The 22390-nt window shown below is 58.3% G+C and overlaps 3 protein-coding genes across 4 annotated transcripts in view; all 3 read left to right on the forward strand.

The window, feature by feature from the left end:
- The first annotated feature begins 7329 nt into the window (after positions 1-7329).
- On the forward strand, positions 7330-12354 carry LOC138354898 (mucin-4-like). The gene has a single exon (XM_069309374.1). It carries the CDS (start codon positions 7330-7332, stop codon positions 12352-12354), a length of 5025 nt encoding a protein of 1674 aa, XP_069165475.1.
- LOC138354903 (proline-rich proteoglycan 2-like) lies at positions 12351-13042 on the forward strand. The gene is made up of 2 exons (XM_069309382.1): positions 12351-12460; positions 12613-13042. The coding sequence occupies exons 1-2, from the start codon at positions 12351-12353 to the stop codon at positions 13040-13042; spliced, it is 540 nt and encodes a 179-aa protein (XP_069165483.1).
- Positions 13043-20525: 7483 nt separating this feature from the next.
- The window catches only part of LanB2 (laminin subunit gamma-1), a 529033-nt gene continuing 527168 nt past the window's right edge, over positions 20526-22390 (forward strand). Inside the window, exon 1 of one of the 2 annotated variants that reach the window (XM_069305575.1) lies at positions 20526-20834. In XM_069305575.1, coding sequence (XP_069161676.1) covers positions 20559-20834 — 276 coding nt within the window. In that variant the 5' untranslated portion in view covers positions 20526-20558. The remainder of the gene's footprint in view (positions 20835-22390) is intronic. The other variant, XM_069305583.1, reaches the window with a different exon arrangement.

The raw sequence follows: 22390 nt of genomic DNA on the forward strand, positions 1-22390 counted from the left end.
GATGAGTATGGGGTCCAGTACCACCCACAGGATGAGTATGGGGTCCACTACCACCCACAGGATGGGTATGGGGTCCACTACCACCCACAGGATGGGTATGGGGTCCACTACCACCCCACAGTATGGGTATGGTGGTAGTCCACTACCACCCACAGGATGGGTATGGAGTCCACTACTACCCAAAGGATGGGTATGGGGTCCACTACCACCCACAGGATGGGTATGGGGTCCACTACCACCCCACAGTATGGGTATGGTGGTAGTCCACTACCACCCACAGGATGGGTATGGAGTCCACTACTACCCAAAGGATGGGTATGGGGTCAACTACCACCCACAGGATGGGTATGGAGTCCACTACCACCCACAGGATGAGTATGGGGTCCACTACCACCCACAGGATGGGTATGGGGTCCACTACCACCCCACAGTATGGGTATGGTGGTAGTCCACTACCACCCACAGGATGGGTATGGAGTCCACTACTACCCAAAGGATGGGTATGGGGTCCACTACCACCCACAGGATGAGTATGGGGTCCACTACCACCCACAGGATGGGTATGGGGTCCACTACCACCCCACAGTATGGGTATGGTGGTAGTCCACTACCACCCACAGGATGGGTATGGAGTCCACTACTACCCAAAGGATGGGTATGGGGTCCACTACCACCCACAGGATGAGTATGGGGTCCACTACCACCCACAGGATGAGTATGGGGTCCACTACCACCCATAGGATGACTATGGGGTCCACTACCACTCACAGGATTAGTATGGGGTCCACTACTACCCAAAGGATGGGTATGGGGTCCACTACCACCCACAGGATGAGTATGGGGTCCACTACCACCCACAGGATGAGTATGGGGTCCACTACCACCCACAGGATTAGTATGGGGTCCACTACTACCCAAAGGATGGGTATGGGGTCCACTACCACCCACAGGATGAGTATGGGGTCCACTACCACCCACAGGATGAGTATGGGGTCCACTACCACCCACAGGATGTATATAAATAAAATAAATAAATAAATAAATGTTTATTTAGGTAAGGTACATACATACAAGAAATTTTTACAAAGATTGGTGGACTTATAGATAGAGCTAGTACATACAATGCCTAAAATGTAGTAGAGAGGAGGTATACATGTGCATATATGTATTATGAGAGAAAGAGGAAGTATACACCTACGAGAGTGTGAATGTGAGTAATATGTGTGAGGCAGGCATTACGCAAAGCGTTTCAGGCATGAAAAACTTAAATGACTAAAGCTTAATACTAATTGAGCATAAAGAGTAAAATGAAAACATGAAATGAAAACATAGCTGAAAAAGCAGCACAAATACAATTCTGTCGACAAACAGCGCTCTTTAAAAAAAAAACAGACATTGGTTGACAACAGAGGGGTAAGGTAGGTTACAGGGAATTTATTAGATATAGCTTCGTTTTTATCTTAAACTGGTTGAGAGAGGTACAGTCTTTAACATGGTTGGGAAGGTCATTCCACAATCTGGGTCCCTTGATTTGTAGAGCATTTCTAGTTTGATTAAGTCGTACTCTAGGAATATCAAAACTGTATTTATTTCTGGTGTGGTGCTCATGGGTTCTGTTACAACCTTCTATGAAGCTTTTGAGGTCAGGATTGGCATTACAGTTTAGCGTTTTATATATGTATAATACACATGAGAGAATGTGCAGTGACTTAATGTCTAACATATTCAGAGATTTGAGTAGGGGTACCGAGTGATGTCTGGGGCCAGAGTTGGATATTGTCCTAATAGCAGCTTTGTGTTGAGTAATTAGAGGACGTAAATGATTTTGGGTAGTAGAGCCCCAAGCACTATATAAGCCCCATATAAGGTCCACTACCACCCACAGGATGAGTATGGGGTTCACTACCATCCACAGGATGAGTTTGGGGTCCACCACCACCCACAGGATGGGTATGGGGTCCATTACCATCCACAGGATGAGTTTGGGGTCCACCATTACCCACATGATGGGTATGGGGGTCCACTACCATCCACAGGATGAGTTTGGGGTCTACCACCACCCACAGGATGAGTATGAGGTCCACTACCACCCACAGGATGGGTATGGGGTCTACTACCACCCACAGGATGGGTATGGGGTCCACTACCAATCACAGGATGAGTTTGGGATCCACTACCACCCACAGGACGTGTATGGGGTCCACTATCACCCACAGGACGTGTATGGGGTCCATTACCACCCACAGGATGGGTATGGGGTCCACTACCACCCACAGGACGTGTATGGGGTCCACTACCACCCACAGGACGTGTATGGGGTCCACTACCACCCACAGGACGTGTATGGGGTCCACTACCACCCACAGGACGTGTATGGGGTCCACTACCACCCACAGAACGTGGGTGGTAGTGGACCTATATTGGGTCAACTACCACCCACAGGATGGGTATGGGGTCCACTACCACCCACAGGACGTGTATGGGGTCCACTACCACCCACAGGACGTGTATGGGGTCCACTACCACCCACAGGACGTGTATGGGGTCCACTACCACCCACAGGATGGGTATGGGGTCCACTACCACCCACAGGACGTATATGGGGTCCACTACCACCCACCGGATGGGTATGGGGTCCACTACCACCCACAGGATGGGTATGGGGTCCACTACCACCCACAGGATGGGTATGGGGGTCCACTACCACCCACAGGATGGGTATGGGGTCCACTACCACCCATGCACTCTACATTGTTAAAACAGTTAACACTGTGCAGCATCACTGAAAGTACTCAGAGTATGGGTAACGATGTGTATCAGTGCTATACCGACGGCTCTGTAGAAGAAGGTGGACGATGTACCGGATGTGCATGTAATATATTTGAACAATCTTCTCTCGTACATACAGCAATGAAGCGCGTCAATGACTGGGCAAGTACAACTCAAACCGAACTTGCAGGCATATACCTTGCCACTGAAGTTTTAAAAGACAAAGGCAGTGGACTTATATACTGTGACTCGCAGAGTGCACTCCTGGCATTGAACGCACATAGCAGTGACACCCAGAAAATTGTCAGTGATATTCGAATTCAAAGTTGTAGCATTAAATATTATGATAGATATCGTGAGGAGACATTCACATATGGGACTAATAGAACAAGAACCCGGCAATGTGATGTTATAGTGGCCAGAATACGCCTGGGATATAGACGTATCTGGCAGCTTTCTCAAAACCCAAATGTCGAGTACACAATGTGTCAACTTTGTGAAAGAGAAAACATGCACTCTCTTGAACATTATATTGTAGAATGTCCCATACTGACTGACTTTCGCCCTCCTGGGCTGAGGTATGCTGAACTCTGTAGTTACTATATGAGTACTGGAACACTTGATGATATATTGGACTTGTACCCAAGATTATCCAGGTAATGTAAAGGGAGCCGGTCGGCCGAGCGGACAGCACGCTGTACTTAAGATCCTGTGGTCCCGGGTTCGATCCCGGGCGTCGGCGAGAAACAATGGACAGAGTTTCTTTCACCCTATGCCCCTGTTACCTAGCAGTCAAATAGGTACCTGGGTGTTAGTCAGCTGTCACGGGCTGCTTCCTGGGGGTGGAGGCCTGGTCGAGGACCTGGCCGCGGGGACACTAAAGCCCCGAAATCATCTCATGATAATGTATCAATTATACAATGTATGTATGTGATGTAACTATATAACCTGAGCTTGTAAAAGCACCTTCATCACCTTCAGTGATTAAGTGCTTAATTGCACACTAGTTTCTTTATCAGCTATCTCACCCTGTCAGAGTAGAAGAGACAAATGTATGGGAATGCATGTGTGTGTATATATGTATGTATATATGTACGTATATGTGTGTGTGTGTGTGTGTGTAATTATATGTATGTGTATAAAGTATATAATGGTGCTGATCAGAATTACATTTCACCTTTGTGAATGCACATTAATGACACTATGTAAAAGACACATCAAACACTTTATGTAGGGCATACGTAAATCAGTGTATCTATGTATTTACGCATGTAGGTTAGCTTAGCATTTTAAAAGCACCGAATCACCTTCTGTGGTTGAGTGTTCAATAAACCCTTGAACTATATGTTTAACACATCTCTAACCCTGTCCATGGAGGACAGAAGAAAATGTATATATGCTGGTTAGCATTGTAAATGTGTGGCCACGTCTGTGGTAGAAAATAATAATAAAAAAAAGACGTGTATGGGGCCCACTACCACCCACCGGATGGGTATGGGGCCCACTACCACCCACCGGATGGGTATGGGGTCCACTACCACCCACAGGATGGGTATGGGGCCCACTACCACCCACCGGATGGGTATGGGGTCCACTACCACCCACAGGATGGGTATGGGGTCCACTACCACCCACCGGATGGGTATGGGGTCCACTACCACCCACAGGATGGGTATGGGGTCCACTACCACCCACAGGATGGGTATGGGGCCCACTACCACCCACCGGATGGGTATGGGGTCCACTACCACCCACAGGATGGGTATGGGGTCCACTACCACCCACCGGATGGGTATGGGGTCCACTACCACCCACAGGATGGGTATGGGGTCCACTACCACCCACAGGATGGGTATGGGGTCCACTACCACCCACAGGATGGGTATGGGGTCCACTACCACCCACAGGACGTATATGGGGTCCACTACCACCCACCGGATGGGTATGGGGTCCACTACCACCCACAGGATGGGTATGGGGTCCACTACCACCCACAGGATGGGTATGGGGTCCACTACCACCCACAGGATGGGTATGGGGTCAACTACCACCCACAGGATGGGCATGGGGTCCACTACCACCCACAGGATGGGTATGGGGTCCACTACCACCCACAGGATGGGCATGGGGTCCACTACCACCCACAGGATGGGTATGGGGTCCACTACCACCCACAGGATGGGCATGGGGTCCACTACCACCCACAGGATGGGCATGGGGTCCACTACCACCCACAGGATGGGCATGGGGTCCACTACCACCCACAGGATGGGTATGGGGTCCACTACCACCCACAGGATGGGCATGGGGTCCACTACCACCCACAGGATGGGCATGGGGTCCACTACCACCCACAGGATGGGTATGGGGTCCACTACCACCCACAGGATGGGTATGAGGTCCACTACCACCCACAGGATGGGTATGGGGTCCACTACCACCCACAGGATGGGCATGGGGTCCACTACCACCCACAGGATGGGTATGGGGTCCACTACCACCCACAGGATGGGTATGGGGTCCACTACCACCCACAGGATGGGCATGGGGTCCACTACCACCCACAGGATGGGTATGGGGTCCACTACCACCCACAGGATGGGTATGGGGTCCACTACCACCCACAGGATGGGTATGGGGTCCACTACCACCCACAGGATGGGTATGGGGTCCACTACCACCCACAGGATGGGTATGGGGTCCACTACCACCCACAGGATGGGTATGGGGTCCACTACCACCCACAGGATGGGTATGGGGTCCACTCCCACCCACAGGATGGGTATGGGGTCCACTCCCACCCACAGGATGGGTATGGGGTCCACTACCACCCACAGGACGTATATGGGGTCCACTACCACCCACAGGATGGGTATGGGGTCCACTACCACCCACAGGATGGGTATGGGGTCCACTACCACCCACAGGATGGGTATGGGGTCCACTACCACCCACAGGACGTCTATGGGGTCCACTACCGCCCACAGGACGTGTATGGGGTCCACTGCCACCCACAGGATGGGTATGGGGTCCACTACCACCCACAGGACGTGTATGGGGTCCACTACCACCCACAGGACGTCTATGGGGTCCACTACCACCCAAAGGACGTGTATGGAGTCCACTACCACCCACATGACGTGTATGAGGTCCACTACCACCCTCAGGACGAGTATGGGGTCCATTTCCACCCACAGGACGAGTATGGAGTCCATTACCACCCACAGGATGAGTATGGGGTTCACTACCACCCACAGGATGGGTATGGGGACCATTAGCACCCACATGACGAATATGGGTCCACTACACCCACTGGACGTGTATGGGGTCCACTACCACCCACAGGACGAGTATGGAGTCCATTACCACCCACCGGATGGGTATGGGGTCCACTACCACCCACAGGATGGGTATGGGGTCCACTACCACCCACAGGACGTATATGGGGTCCACTACCACCCACAGGACGTATATGGGGTCCACTACCACCCACCGGATGGGTATGGGGTTCACTACCACCCACAGGATGGGTATGGGGTCCACTACCACCCACAGGACGTATATGGGGTCCACTACCACCCACCGGATGGGTATGGGGTCCACTACCACCCACAGGATGGGTATGGGGTCCACTACCACCCACAGGATGGGTATGGGGTCCACTACCACCCACAGGATGGGTATGGGGTCCACTACCACCCACAGGATGGGTATGGGGTCCACTACCACCCACAGGATGGGTATGGGGTCCACTACCACCCACAGGATGGGTATGGGGTCCACTACCACCCACAGGATGGGTATGGGGTCTACTACCACCCACAGAATGTGTATGGAATCCGCTAGTTGGTTAGCAGGAGTTCATAAATACAAAGACCCGGCTACGTGAGAGTTACTGTAGGTGAGCACCTCTTGGTAAACACTGTTTCTAGGTCTCACAGTTTCAAGTGTAGATATGATAGAGCCCAATTAGCTCAGGAACCTGCACACCAGTTGATTGACGGTTGAGAGGCGGGACCAAAGAGCCAGAGTTCAACCCCCGCAAGCACATCTAGGTGAGTACAACTAGGTAGAGAGTGTGTGGCTTGGTGAGAGAGTGGTGGTGCTGGCTGAGGGCACGGTGACCTCACCCTAGCGAGGGGAGGCTCACATCTCCCCTTGCAGTGCTGCTGTACTTCACCCCCCGACCCCCATCCACCAGTACCCACCCCCCACAACCCCACCACAGCCGGCCGGCGCCGGCCACGGCTAGCGACGGCCACGACCAGCCACGACTAGCGACGGCCACGACCAGCCACGACTAGCGACGGCCACGGCTAGCCACGGCCACGACCAGCCACGACTAGCGACGGCCACGGATAGCCACGTCCACGACCAGCCACGACTAGCGACGGCCACGGATAGCCACGGCCACGACCAGCGACGTCCACGACCAGCGACGGCCACGACTAGCGACGGCCACGACCAGCGACGGCCACGACCAGCGACGGCCACGACCAGCGACGGCCACGGCCAGCGACGGCCACGGCCAGCGACGGCCACGGCCAGCGACGGCTAGCGATGACCACGGCCAGCGACGGCCACGACCAGCGACGGCCACGGCCAGCGACGGCCACGGCCAGCGACGGCCACGACCAGCCACGGCCACGGCCAGCGACGGCCACGACCAGCGACGGCCACGGCCAGCGACGGCCACGACCAGCCACGGCCAGCGACGGCCACGACCAGCGACGGCCACGGCCAGCGACGGCCACGACCACCGACGGCCACGACCAGCCACGGCCACGGCCAGCGACGGCCACGGCCAGCGACGACCACGGCCAGCGACGGCCACGACCAGCGACGGCCACGACCAGCGACGGCCACGACCAGCGACGGCCACGACCAGCGACGGCCACGGCCAGCGACGGCCACGGCCAGCGACGACCACGGCCAGCGACGGCCACGACCAGCGACGGCCACGACCAGCGACGGCCACGGCCAGCGACGGCCACGACCAGCGACGGCCACGACCAGCGACGGCCACGACCAGCGACGGCCACGACCAGCGACGGCCACGGCCAGCGACGGCCACGGCCAGCGACGGCCACGACCAGCGACGGCCACGACCAACGACGGCCACGACCAGCGACGGCCACGACCAGCGACGGCCACGACCAGCGACGGCCACGGCCAGCGACGGCCACGACCAGCGACGGCCACGACCAACGACGGCCACGGCCAGCGACGGCCACGGCCAGCGACGTCCACGACCACCGACGGCCACGGCCAGCGACGGCCACGGCCAGCGACGGCCACGACCAGCGACGGCCACGACCAACGACGGCCACGACCAGCGACGGCCACGACCAGCGACGGCCACGACCAGCGACGGCCACGGCCAGCGACGGCCACGACCAGCGACGGCCACGACCAACGACGGCCACGGCCAGCGACGGCCACGGCCAGCGACGTCCACGACCACCGACGGCCACGACCAACGACGGCCACGACCAGCGACGGCCACGGCCAGCGACGGCCACGGCCAGCGACGGCCACGACCAACGACGGCGACGGCCACGACCAGCGACGGCCACGACCAGCGACGGCCACGACCAACGACGGCGACGGCCACGACCAGCGACGGCCACGACCAACGACGGCGACGGCCACGACCAGCGACGGCCACGACCAGCGACGGCCACGACCAGCGACGGCCACGACCAACGACGGCGACGGCCACGACCAGCGACGGCCACGACCAACGACGGCGACGGCCACGACCAGCGACGGCCACGACCAGCGACGGCCACGACCAGCGACGGCCACGGCCAGCGACGGCGACGGCCACGACCAGCGACGGCCACGACCAACGACGGCGACGGCCACGACCAGCGACGGCCACGACCAGCGACGGCCACGACCAGCGACGGCCACGACCAACGACGGCGACGGCCACGACCAGCGACGGCCACGACCAACGACGGCGACGGCCACGACCAGCGACGGCCACGACCAGCGACGGCCACGACCAGCGACGGCCACGGCCAGCGACGGCCACGACCAGCGACGGCCACGACCAGCGACGGCCACGACCAGCGACGGCCACGACCAGCGACGGCCACGACCAGCGACGGCCACGACCAACGACGGCCACGGCCAGCGACGGCCACGGCCAGCGACGGCCACGACCAGCGACGGCCACGGCCAGCGACGGCCACGGCCAGCGACGGCCACGGCCAGCGACGGCCACGCCCAGCGACGGCCACGGCCAGCGACGGCCAGCGACGGCCACGGCCAGCGACGGCCACGACCAGCGACGGCCACGGCCAGCGACGGCCACGACCAGCGACGGCCACGACCAGCGACGGCCACGACCAGCGACGGCCACGACCAGCGACGGCCACGGCCAGCGACGGCCAGCGACGGCCACGACCAACGACGGCCACGGCCAGCGACGGCCACGACCAGCGACGGCCACGACCAGCGACGGCCACGACCAGCGACGGCCACGGCCAGCGACGGCCAGCGACGGCCACGGCCAGCGACGGCCACGACCAGCGACGGCCACGGCCAGCGACGGCCACGACCAGCGACGGCCACGACCAGCGACGGCCACGACCAGCGACGGCCACGACCAGCGACGGCCACGACCAGCGACGGCCACGACCAGCGATGGCCACGGCCAGCGACGGCCACGGCCAGCGACGTCCACGACCACCGACGGCCACGGCCAGCGACGGCCACGGCCAGCGACGGCCACGACCAACGACGGCCACGGCCAGCGACGGCCACGACCAGCGACGGCCACGACCAGCGACGGCCACGGCCAGCGACGGCCAGCGACGGCCACGACCAACGACGGCCACGGCCAGCGACGGCCACGACCAGCGACGGCCACGACCAGCGACGGCCACGACCAGCGACGGCCACGACCAGCGACGGCCACGACCAACGACGGCCACGGCCAGCGACGGCCACGGCCAGCGACGTCCACGACCACCGACGGCCACGGCCAGCGACGGCCACGGCCAGCGACGGCCACGACCAACGACGGCCACGGCCAGCGACGGCCACGACCAACGACGGCCACGACAAGCGACGGCCACGGCCAGCGACGGCCACGACCAGCGACGGCCACGACCAGCGACGGCCACGGCCAGCGACGTCCACGACCACCGACGGCCACGGCCAGCGACGGCCACGGCCAGCGACGGCCACGACCAGCGACGGCCACGACCAACGACGGCCACGACCAGCGACGGCCACGACCAGCGACGGCCACGACCAGCGACGGCCACGGCCAGCGACGGCCACGACCAGCGACGGCCACGACCAACGACGGCCACGGCCAGCGACGGCCACGGCCAGCGACGTCCACGACCACCGACGGCCACGACCAACGACGGCCACGACCAGCGACGGCCACGGCCAGCGACGGCCACGGCCAGCGACGGCCACGACCAACGACGGCGACGGCCACGACCAGCGACGGCCACGACCAGCGACGGCCACGACCAACGACGGCGACGGCCACGACCAGCGACGGCCACGACCAACGACGGCGACGGCCACGACCAGCGACGGCCACGACCAGCGACGGCCACGACCAGCGACGGCCACGACCAACGACGGCGACGGCCACGACCAGCGACGGCCACGACCAACGACGGCGACGGCCACGACCAGCGACGGCCACGACCAGCGACGGCCACGACCAGCGACGGCCACGGCCAGCGACGGCGACGGCCACGACCAGCGACGGCCACGACCAACGACGGCGACGGCCACGACCAGCGACGGCCACGACCAGCGACGGCCACGACCAGCGACGGCCACGACCAACGACGGCGACGGCCACGACCAGCGACGGCCACGACCAACGACGGCGACGGCCACGACCAGCGACGGCCACGACCAGCGACGGCCACGACCAGCGACGGCCACGGCCAGCGACGGCCACGACCAGCGACGGCCACGACCAGCGACGGCCACGACCAGCGACGGCCACGACCAGCGACGGCCACGACCAGCGACGGCCACGACCAACGACGGCCACGGCCAGCGACGGCCACGGCCAGCGACGGCCACGACCAGCGACGGCCACGGCCAGCGACGGCCACGGCCAGCGACGGCCACGGCCAGCGACGGCCACGCCCAGCGACGGCCACGGCCAGCGACGGCCACGGCCAGCGACGGCCACGACCAGCGACGGCCACGGCCAGCGACGGCCACGACCAGCGACGGCCACGACCAGCGACGGCCACGACCAGCGACGGCCACGACCAGCGACGGCCACGGCCAGCGACGGCCAGCGACGGCCACGACCAACGACGGCCACGGCCAGCGACGGCCACGACCAGCGACGGCCACGACCAGCGACGGCCACGACCAGCGACGGCCACGGCCAGCGACGGCCAGCGACGGCCACGGCCAGCGACGGCCACGACCAGCGACGGCCACGGCCAGCGACGGCCACGACCAGCGACGGCCACGACCAGCGACGGCCACGACCAGCGACGGCCACGACCAGCGACGGCCACGACCAGCGACGGCCACGACCAGCGATGGCCACGGCCAGCGACGGCCACGGCCAGCGACGTCCACGACCACCGACGGCCACGGCCAGCGACGGCCACGGCCAGCGACGGCCACGACCAACGACGGCCACGGCCAGCGACGGCCACGACCAGCGACGGCCACGACCAGCGACGGCCACGGCCAGCGACGGCCAGCGACGGCCACGACCAACGACGGCCACGGCCAGCGACGGCCACGACCAGCGACGGCCACGACCAGCGACGGCCACGACCAGCGACGGCCACGACCAGCGACGGCCACGACCAACGACGGCCACGGCCAGCGACGGCCACGGCCAGCGACGTCCACGACCACCGACGGCCACGGCCAGCGACGGCCACGGCCAGCGACGGCCACGACCAACGACGGCCACGGCCAGCGACGGCCACGACCAACGACGGCCACGACAAGCGACGGCCACGGCCAGCGACGGCCACGACCAGCGACGGCCACGACCAGCGACGGCCACGGCCAGCGACGGCCACGACCAGCGACGGCCACGACCAGCGACGGCCACGACCAGCGACGGCCACGACCAGCGACGGCCACGGCCAGCGACGGCCACGACCAGCGACGGCCACGACCAACGACGGCCACGGCCAGCGACGGCCACGGCCAGCGACGTCCACGACCACCGACGGCCACGGCCAGCGACGGCCACGGCCAGCGACGGCCACGACCAACGACGGCCACGGCCAGCGACGGCCACGACCAGCGACGGCCACGACCAGCGACGGCCACGACCAGCGACGGCCACGACCAACGACGGCCACGGCCAGCGACGGCCACGACCAGCGACGGCCACGACCAGCGACGGCCACGACCAGCGACGGCCACCGACGGCCACGACCACCGACGGCCACGACCAGCGACGGCCAGGGACGGCCACGACCAGCGACGGCGACGGCCAGCGACGGCCACGGCCAGCGACGGCCACGGCCACCGACGGCCACGGCCAATGACGGCCACGACCAGCGACGGCAACGACCAATGACGGCCACGACCAGCGACGGCAACGACCAATGACGGCCACGACTTGCGACGGCTACGGCCAGCGACGGCCACGGCCAATGACGGCCACGGCCAGCGACGCCCACCCAGACGAGGTGGGACCGACGCCCATCCAGACGAGGTGGGACCGACGCCCACCTAGACGAGGTGGGACCGACGCCCACCCAGAAGAGGTGGGGACCGACGCCCATCCAGACGGGGCGGGACCGACGCCCTCCTAGACGAGGTGGGACCGACGCCCACCTAGACGAGGTGGGACCGACGCCCACCCAGAAGAGGTGGGGACCGACGCCCACCCAGACGGGGTGGGACCGACGCCCACCCAGACGGGGTGGGACCGACGCCCACCCAGAAGAGGTGGGGACCGACGCCCATCCAGACGGGGCGGGACCGACGCCCTCCTAGACGAGGTGGGACCGACGCCCACCTAGACGAGGTGGGACCGACGCCCACCCAGAAGAGGTGGGGACCGACGCCCACCCAGACGGGGTGGGACCGACGCCCACCCAGACGGGGTGGGACCGACGCCCACCCAGAAGAGGTGGGGACCGACGCCCATCCAGACGGGGTGGGACCGACGCCCACCCAGAAGAGGTGGGGACCGACGCCCATCCAGACGGGGTGGGACCGACGCCCACCCAGACGACGTGGGGGCTGTTCGCAAGATGCAGCTGCAATGATGGCTCTCTGCTCGACTATGTAACCAGATACAAATACCTTGGTGTTGAGGGGTCACTGTACCGCAATGTTGTAGCCAGACTGGGTCGCCAATGTAGAGAGAGAGGCTCCGTGCTCTCAAGGCTGTGGCAGGCTACCATCCAAGCTATGGCGCAAATGTGAGAATTGCCAAAATGATGTATCTCTCATATATTAGATCTCTGATTGATTATGCTGCACCCATGCTTGCTCTAGTGCTGGAAAAGATGCAAAACATGAGGATTATCCTCGCATGGCCCCGTACATATTAATTACTAAACATGAGGAAGGAACTGAATATTTCATGTGTGAGTGATCGTATCACTGAGAGTAATGCTTTAATTGGTATCAAGATGCTTAGGCTAACCCACCCTAACACCTGCACTGAAGCCCTCCAAGCCTTCTTTCTTGTAGGTCAGCATCCCTCCAAATGGATTACCGTAACTGCCACTGTGCTCAGTTGTTTTCACATATTCATACATTAAAACAGTGATCGTAACCATGATATATGTGATCCAGCCTACGGTTTAGACTTATTGTCTTGTGTATGACCCTCAGTCCTGCGTGACAGTGAATACCAGCATTATCCTCACTTTAATAAGGCTTAATTGAAATCCTCAGATTAGGCAAAATTGTATTAATTTTGTCAATAAAGATGTTAATAATAAGAAGAATGAATAATATTCATCACCTCTTCCAAGAGAGACAACAACAACACTTTCCTGCCCCATGGCAGATCACTCCTTTCCAAATTACTGTCCACCATTCCCACCCAAGAAGCTGATTAAAGAACAAGCCTTGCTTCGACAAGAAGCAAAGTACAATGCCTTAAGCCAAATTGATGCTTTAGTCAGAGAGCGCTCCCTTTCCCAGATTATTTACACTGATGGATCCTTGCACCAGTCCCATATGGTGCAGCTGGAAGTGCAGTTGTTGTGACAGGGAGAGATGGTTCCTTCTCCCATGAGTGTGGAGCGAGACTAAGAGCCTCCACTCTTCAAACAGAATTGGTTGCCATAATCCTTGAACTCGAGCGCGTATATGAATCCAAAGTTGACACGCTAATTGTAAGTGACTCCTTGTCATCCTTGACTGTCCTCAGCTCCCCAAGGCATAACTGTGACGTGCTTATCTCTGAAGCTAGACACAGATATAATGAAATAATCAATGATGGAGTCAGAGTTTGTCTCCTGTGGATTCCTTCCCATATTGGTCTCCGAATGCATGATAGAACTGATGAGTTGGCCAAGACTTTTGCTCGTAAAGAGGAAATTGATTACCAACTTGGACTGCCTTTGAGCAGCTTGAGGGCAGCAATATTCCAGGAACATCTACAAAATCTCGTAGACTTGAACCAATGTGAAATTCACACCAGTTGCTTCATCTATCATCATTCTATTATGCAGGAAGTACCGCGCGTCTTTGGGTCATCCAATAAGGTTAGCAGACTTCTAGATGTTACCACTGCTAGGCTTAGGCTCGGCTACAAGTACCTCTGGGAGTTTGTAACATCTGTTGATGTAGATGTGACTAAATGTAAACTCTGTCAGCAGAACTATTCACATACTTTGCGTCATTATTTAATGGAATGTGAAAAAATTGCGGAATTTAGAGATAACACCATCAATGGTGTCCAAGAAATGTGTAAGTAAAGTAAGTAAGGAGAGTCCCTTTCCTGAGCGAGACCGTCACTCTACCGTCCAGCAACCACTTGGGCTGGGCAGTAGAGCGACGGTCTCGCTTCATGCAGGTCGGCGTTCAATCCCCGACCATCCAAGTGGTTTGGCACCATTCTTCCCCTCCGTGCCATCCCCAGTCCTTATCCTGACCCCTTCCCAGTGCTATATAGTCGTGAAGACTTGGCGCTTTCCCCTGATAGTTGAATTAAATTCATTCATAATGATGTACTGTCAGGAATCTTAGCGAAGTATCCAAAATTTGCTTACTATTGGTGCAGTCTGCACATGACTGTAAAGCTGCCGCCCAGTTGGGTGGGTGTGGAGCCCATGACTGTAAAGCTGCCGCCCAGTTGGGTGGGTGTGGAGCCCATGACTGTAAAGCTGCCGCCCAGTTGGGTGGGTGTGGAGCACATGACTGTAAAGCTGCCGCCCAGTTGGGTGGGTGTGGAGCCCATGACTGTAAAGCTGCCGCCCAGTTGGGTGGGTGTGGAGCCCATGACTGTAAAGCTGCCGCCCAGTTGGGTGGGTGTGGAGCACATGACTGTAAAGCTGCCGCCCAGTTGGGTGGGTGTGGAGCCCATGACTGTAAAGCTGCCGCCCAGTTGGGTGGGTGTGGAGCCCATGACTGTAAAGCTGCCGCCCAGTTGGGTGGGTGTGGAGCCCATGACTGTAAAGCTGCCGCCCAGTTGGGTGGGTGTGGAGCACATGACTGTAAAGCTGCCGCCCAGTTGGGTGGGTGTGGAGCCCATGACTGTAAAGCTGCCGCCCAGTTGGGTGGGTGTGGAGCCCATGACTGTAAAGCTGCCGCCCAGTTGGGTGGGTGTGGAGCACATGACTGTAAAGCTGCCGCCCAGTTGGGTGGGTGTGGAGCACATGACTGTAAAGCTGCCGCCCAGTTGGGTGGGTGTGGAGCCCATGACTGTAAAGCTGCCGCCCAGTTGGGTGGGTGTGGAGCTCATGACTGTAAAGCTGCCGCCCAGTTGGGTGGGTGTGGAGCACATGACTGTAAAGCTGCCGCCCAGTTGGGTGGGTGTGGAGCCCATGACTGTAAAGCTGCCGCCCAGTTGGGTGGGTGTGGAGCTCATGACTGTAAAGCTGCCGCCCAGTTGGGTGGGTGTGGAGCACATGACTGTAAAGCTGCCGCCCAGTTGGGTGGGTGTGGAGCCCATGACTGTAAAGCTGCCGCCCAGTTGGGTGAGTGTGGAGCTCATGACTGTAAAGCTGCCGCCCAGTTGGGTGGGTGTGGAGCCCATGACTGTAAAGCTGCCGCCCAGTTGGGTGGGTGTGGAGCTCATGACTGTAAAGCTGCCGCCCAGTTGGGTGGGTGTGGAGCTCATGACTGTAAAGCTGCCGCCCAGTTGGGTGGGTGTGGAGCACATGACTGTAAAGCTGCCGCCCAGTTGGGTGGGTGTGGAGCCCATGACTGTAAAGCTGCCGCCCAGTTGGGTGGGTGTGGAGCCCATGACTGTAAAGCTGCCGCCCAGTTGGGTGGGTGTGGAGCACATGACTGTAAAGCTGCCGCCCAGTTGGGTGGGTGTGGGGCACATGACTGTAAAGCTGCCGCCCAGTTGGGTGGGTGTGGAGCACATGACTGTAAAGCTGCCGCCCAGTTGGGTGGGTGTGGAGCCCATGACTGTAAAGCTGCCGCCCAGTTGGGTGGGTGTGGAGCACATGACTGTAAAGCTGCCGCCCAGTTGGGTGGGTGTGGGGCACATGACTGTAAAGCTGCCGCCCAGTTGGGTGGGTGTGGAGCACATGACTGTAAAGCTGCCGCCCAGTTGGGTGGGTGTGGAGCCCATGACTGTAAAGCTGCCGCCCAGTTGGGTGGGTGTGGAGCACATGACTGTAAAGCTGCCGCCCAGTTGGGTGGGTGTGGAGCACATGACTGTAAAGCTGCCGCCCAGTTGGGTGGGTGTGGAGCCCATGACTGTAAAGCTGCCGCCCAGTTGGGTGGGTGTGGAGCTCATGACTGTAAAGCTGCCGCCCAGTTGGGTGGGTGTGGAGCCCATGACTGTAAAGCTGCCGCCCAGTTGGGTGGGTGTGGCGCACATGACTGTAAAGCTGCCGCCCAGTTGGGTGGGTGTGGGGCACATGACTGTAAAGCTGCCGCCCAATTGGGTGGGTGTGGAGCACATGACTGTAAAGCTGCCGCCCAGTTGGGTGGGTGTGGAGCCCATGACTGTAAAGCTGCCGCCCAGTTGGGTGGGTGTGGAGCACATGACTGTAAAGCTGCCGCCCAGTTGGGTGGGTGTGGAGCCCATGACTGTAAAGCTCCCGCCCAGTTGGGTGGGTGTGGAGCCCATGACTGTAAAGCTGCCGCCCAGTTGGGTGGGTGTGGAGCCCATGACTGTAAAGCTGCCGCCCAGTTGGGTGGGTGTGGAGCCCATGACTGTAAAGCTGCCGCCCAGTTGGGTGGGTGTGGAGCACATGACTGTAAAGCTGCCGCCCAGTTGGGTGGGTGTGGAGCCCATGACTGTAAAGCTGCCGCCCAGTTGGGTGGGTGTGGAGCCCATGACTGTAAAGCTGCCGCCCAGTTGGGTGGGTGTGGAGCCCATGACTGTAAAGCTGCCGCCCAGTTGGGTGGGTGTGGAGCACATGACTGTAAAGCTGCCGCCCAGTTGGGTGGGTGTGGAGCACATGACCCTCATCAAGGCTCCCATTCGATTTGTTATCACTGTTATTGTCAAGAGTGGTGAGAGTGTTATCACTGTTATTGTCAAGAGTGGTGAGAGTGTTATCACTGTTATTGTCAAGAGTGGTGAGAGTGTTATCACTGTTATTGTCAAGAGTGGTGAGAGTGTTATCACTGTTATTGTCAAGAGTGGTGAGAGTGTTATCACTGTTATTGTCAAGAGTGGTGAGAGTGTGGTGCTGAAGGAGCACAGAGTGTCCAGCACCGTCAAGGAGGCAGCGACCGGCTGTCAAGTGGCCAACAACTGACTGCCAAGGAAAATGTTAGACAAAGATAGTGTTTCCAAACCATAAGAGAGACAGAAGCGTTGACCATGTGAGTGACAGCTTGTGTCAGTGTTATACTAAAGTTCCTGGTCATATATGTACACCTACACTCCACTATATAAAGCACCTATATGCCTTGTATATAATCTGTGGGGGGGGGGGTGCTGACGGCTGAGTTGACAATGCTTGCGATTCGTAGTCCTAAGGTTCTGGGTTCGATTCCCAGTGGAGGCGGAAACAAATGGGCAGAGTTTCTTTCACCCTGATGCGCTTGTTGACCTAGCAGCAAATAGGTACCTGGGAGTTGAACAGGTGATAGGGGCTGCTTCCTGGGGTGTGTGTAACAAAAAGGAGGCCTGGTCGAGGACCGGGCCGCGGGGACTATTCGTTACCTTCTGTTGTACGGTGCTTGCTTGGCTCTAGAGAATACACAGTAGTTCAATTCCGTAGTTTATTTGATAAAGGTAACAAGGTATAGATGCGAGCCTGCCGAGGTCCTGCCTACTCCAGACTCGTGAGAATACTGAGGCCTGCTCCCAGAGCGGCAAGTTTTATTATTATTTTCTACCACAGACGTGGCCATACAGTTACAATGCTAACCAGCATATATACATTTTCTTCTGTCCTCTATGGACAGGGTTAGAGATGTGTTAAACATATAGTTCAAGGGTTTATTGAACACTCAACCACAGAAGGTGATTCGGTGCTTTTAAAATGCTAAGCTAACCTACATACGTAAATACATAGATACACAGATTTACGTATGCCCTACATAAAGTGTTTGATGTGTCTTTTACATAGTGTCATTAATGTACATTCACAAAGGTGAAATGTAATTCTGATCAGCTTCCATATATACTTTATACACATACATATAATTACACACACACACACACATATACGTACATATATACATACATATATACACACACATGCATTCCCATACATTTGTCTCTTCTACTCTGACAGGATGAGATAGCTGATAAAGAAACTAGTGTGCAATTAAGCACTTAATCACTGAAGGTGATGAAGGTGCTTTTACAAGCTCAGGTTATATAGTTACATCACATACATACATTGTATAATTGATACATTATCATGAGATGATTTCGGGGCTTTAGTGTCCCCGCGGCCCGGTCCTCGACCAGGCCTCCACCCCCAGGAAGCAGCCCGTGACAGCTGACTAACACCCAGGTACCTATTTTACTGCTAGGTAACAGGGGCATAGGGTGAAAGAAACTCTGTCCATTGTTTCTCACCGACGCCCGGGATCGAACCCGGGACCACAGGATCACAAGTACAGCGTGCTGTCCGCTCGGCCGACCGGCTCCCTTTACATTACCTGGATAATCTTGGGTACAAGTCCAATATATCATCAAGTGTTCCAGTACTCATATAGTAACTACAGAGTTCAGCATACCTCAGCCCAGGAGGGCGAAAGTCAGTCAATAAGGGACATTCTACAATGTAATGTTCAAGAGAGTACATGTTTTCTCTTTCACAAAGTTGACACATTGTGTACTCGACATTTGAGTTTTGAGAAAGCTGCCAGATACGTCTATATCCCAGGCGTATTCTGGCCACTATAACATCACATTGCCGGGTTCTTGTTCTATTAGTCCCATATGTGAATGTCTCCTCACGATATCTATCATAATATTTAATGCTATAACTTTCAGGTCTTTGTGAATTTGTTAGGTCGGTGAGATTTTCATTAGATATTTGTTTAAGTATTCTCTTTGTCACTGCTAATGAAACACCCATATCAATTTCTACCACTGGTTTTCTGCAGGCTGACTTAGCAAGCATATCAACAGTGTCATGCCTTGAGATGCCAACATGTGATGGTATCCATAGGAATTTAATTTCAAATCTGTTTTCTTTAGCAGCTAAAACATTCATTCGAATATCACTGACAATTTTCTGGGTGTCACTACTATGCGCGTTCAATGCCAGGAGTGCACTCTGCGAGTCACAGTATATAAGTCCACTGCCTTTGTCTTTTAAAAATTCAGTGGCAAGGTATATGCCTGCAAGTTCGGTTTGAGTTGTACTTGCCCAGTCATTGACGCGCTTCATTGCTGTATGTACGAGAGAAGATTGTTCAAATATATTGCATGCACATCCGGTACATCGTCCACCTTCTGCTACAGAGCCGTCGGTATAGCACTGATACACATCGTTACCCATACTCTGAGTACTTTCAGCGATGCTTTTCAGTGTTAACTGTTTTAATAATGTAGAGTGTACACTATCTTCCTTGGGCGCATTTACAAAATCAACTGATAGATCCCAGTTATCCCATGGAGTAATTGGTTGATTAATCATTAGTTGAGTTGGGTCATACGGCCCTGTGCACTGTACTACAGTGTCAGGTGTGAGGTACGGTGTACTGTGTACTACAGTGTCAGGTGTGAGGTATGGTGTACTGTGTACTACAGTGTCAGCAGTGAGGAGCGGGGTGTGGTGGGTGAGGCAGCAGGCTCCTAGTGTAGGCCGCCCTCGACCTCTCACTAATGCGTGAAAAAGTTTCATTCAAATAAATTTTGTCCATTGACACCAGGGTGCTCCAGCAGACACCCCGGAATGTCTTAAGAGCAGGACGACAACATCTTCAAGCGGGTCCCTCACAAGGCATCATCTTACCCTCGTAACACCACTTAATTTACCCTTTCTAGCGAATCCTTGACATGCAATTGACAGTAAAGTTATAAAGATAATCGTGAGAGTAAATAAAGTTTGAGTTTATAGGGTGTTATATAGGATGAGGGGGTAATATGATTGAGAGGGTTGGTCATACGGCCGGCAGCGGGGCGGGTCGGTAGGGCTGAGAGGGCCTGAGAGTGGTGGACCGGGCAGTGTCGTGCCAGACGGCCTGTGAGCAGCATGTTCCGCGCGCTCCCTCCCAGGACTACTCGCACCATGGCGCTACACTTAGCTGCTCTACTGTGCTTTGTGTCCAGCGGTCTCGGGCAGGTTTACCACCAGCTCCCCTTCAGCGAGGAGTCCCACGGACGGCTGGATGTCATCCAGGAGTCTCACGGACGACTGGATGTCATCCAAGAGCCCCACGGACGTCTGGATGTCATCCAGGAACCCATCACGGAACTGGAGGGACGAGGGAGGAGCTCACGATGCTACGATGACCTCGGGAAGGCTCAGGTGAGTGACCTCTTACTCTAGGTCACGGTGTGTCACGGGTCACGCCTGGTGTGTCACGGGTCACGCTTGGTGTGTCACGGGTCACGCCTGGTGTGTCACGGGTCACGCCTGGTGTGTCACGGGCCACGCCTGGTGTGTCACGGGCCACGCCTGGTGTGTCACGGGGTGAGGGAGGTCACGCCTGGTGTGTCACGGGCCACGCCTGGTGTGTCACGGGCCACGCCTGGTGTGTCACGGGGTGAGGGAGGTCACGCCTGGTGTGTCACGGGTCACGCCTGGTGTGTCACGGGTCACGCCTGGTGTGTCACGGGTCACGCCTGGTGTGTCACGGGTCACGCCTGGTGTGTCACGGGGTGAGGGAGGTGACGCCTGGTGTGTCACGGGTCACGCCTGGTGTGTTACGGTGTGAGGGAGGTGACGCCTGGTGTGTCACGGTGTGAGGGAGGTCACGCCTGGTGTGTCACGGGGTGAGGGAGGTCACGCCTGGTGTCACGGTGTGAGGGAGGTCACGCCTGGTGTGTCACGGGTCACGCCTGGTGTGTCACGGGTCACGCCTGGTGTGTCACGGGTCACGCCTGGTGTGTCACGGTGTGAGGGAGGTGACGCCTGGTGTGTCACGGTGTGAGGGAGGTCACGCCTGGTGTCACGGGTCACGCCTGGTGTGTCACGGTGTGAGGGAGGTGACGCCTGGTGTGTCACGGGGTGAGGGAGGTCACGCCTGGTGTCACGGGTCACGCCTGGTGTGTCACGGTGTGAGGGAGGTCACGCCTGGTGTGTCACGGTGTGAGGGAGGTGACGCCTGGTGTGTCACGGTGTGAGGGAGGTCACGCCTGGTGTGTCACAGTGTGAGGGAGGTGACGCCTGGTGTGTCACGGTGTGAGGGAGGTCACGCCTGGTGTGTCACGGTGTGAGGGAGGTCACGCCTGGTGTGTCACGGTGTGAGGGAGGTCACGCCTGGTGTGTCACGGGGTGAGGGAGGTCACGCCTGGTGTGTCACGGGGTGAGGGAGGTCACGCCTGGTGTGTCACAGTGTGAGGGAGGTGACGCCTGGTGTGTCACGGTGTGAGGGAGGTCACGCCTGGTGTGTCACGGGGTGAGGGAGGTGACGCCTGGTGTGTCACGGTGTGAGGGAGGTCACGCCTGGTGTGTCACGGTGTGAGGGAGGTCACGCCTGGTGTGTCACAGTGTGAGGGAGGTGACGCCTGGTGTGAGGGAGGTCACGCCTGGTGTGTCACGGGGTGAGGGAGGTCACGCCTGGTGTGTCACGGGGTGAGGGAGGTCACGCCTGGTGTGTCACGGGGTGAGGGAGATCACGCCTGGTGTGTCACGGTGTGAGGGAGGTCACGCCTGGTGTGTCACGGGGTGAGGGAGGTCACGCCTGGTGTGTCACGGGGTGAGGGAGGTCACGCCTGGTGTGTCACGGTGTGAGGGAGGTCACGCCTGGTGTGTCACGGTGTGAGGGAGGTCACGCCTGGTGTGTCACGGGTCACGCCTGGTGTGTCACGGGTCACGCCTGGTGTGTCACGGGTCACGCCTGGTGTGTCACGGGGTGAGGG

Source organism: Procambarus clarkii, chromosome 6 (genome assembly GCF_040958095.1).
Source record: "Procambarus clarkii isolate CNS0578487 chromosome 6, FALCON_Pclarkii_2.0, whole genome shotgun sequence".
Lineage (NCBI taxonomy): Eukaryota > Metazoa > Arthropoda > Malacostraca > Decapoda > Cambaridae > Procambarus > Procambarus clarkii.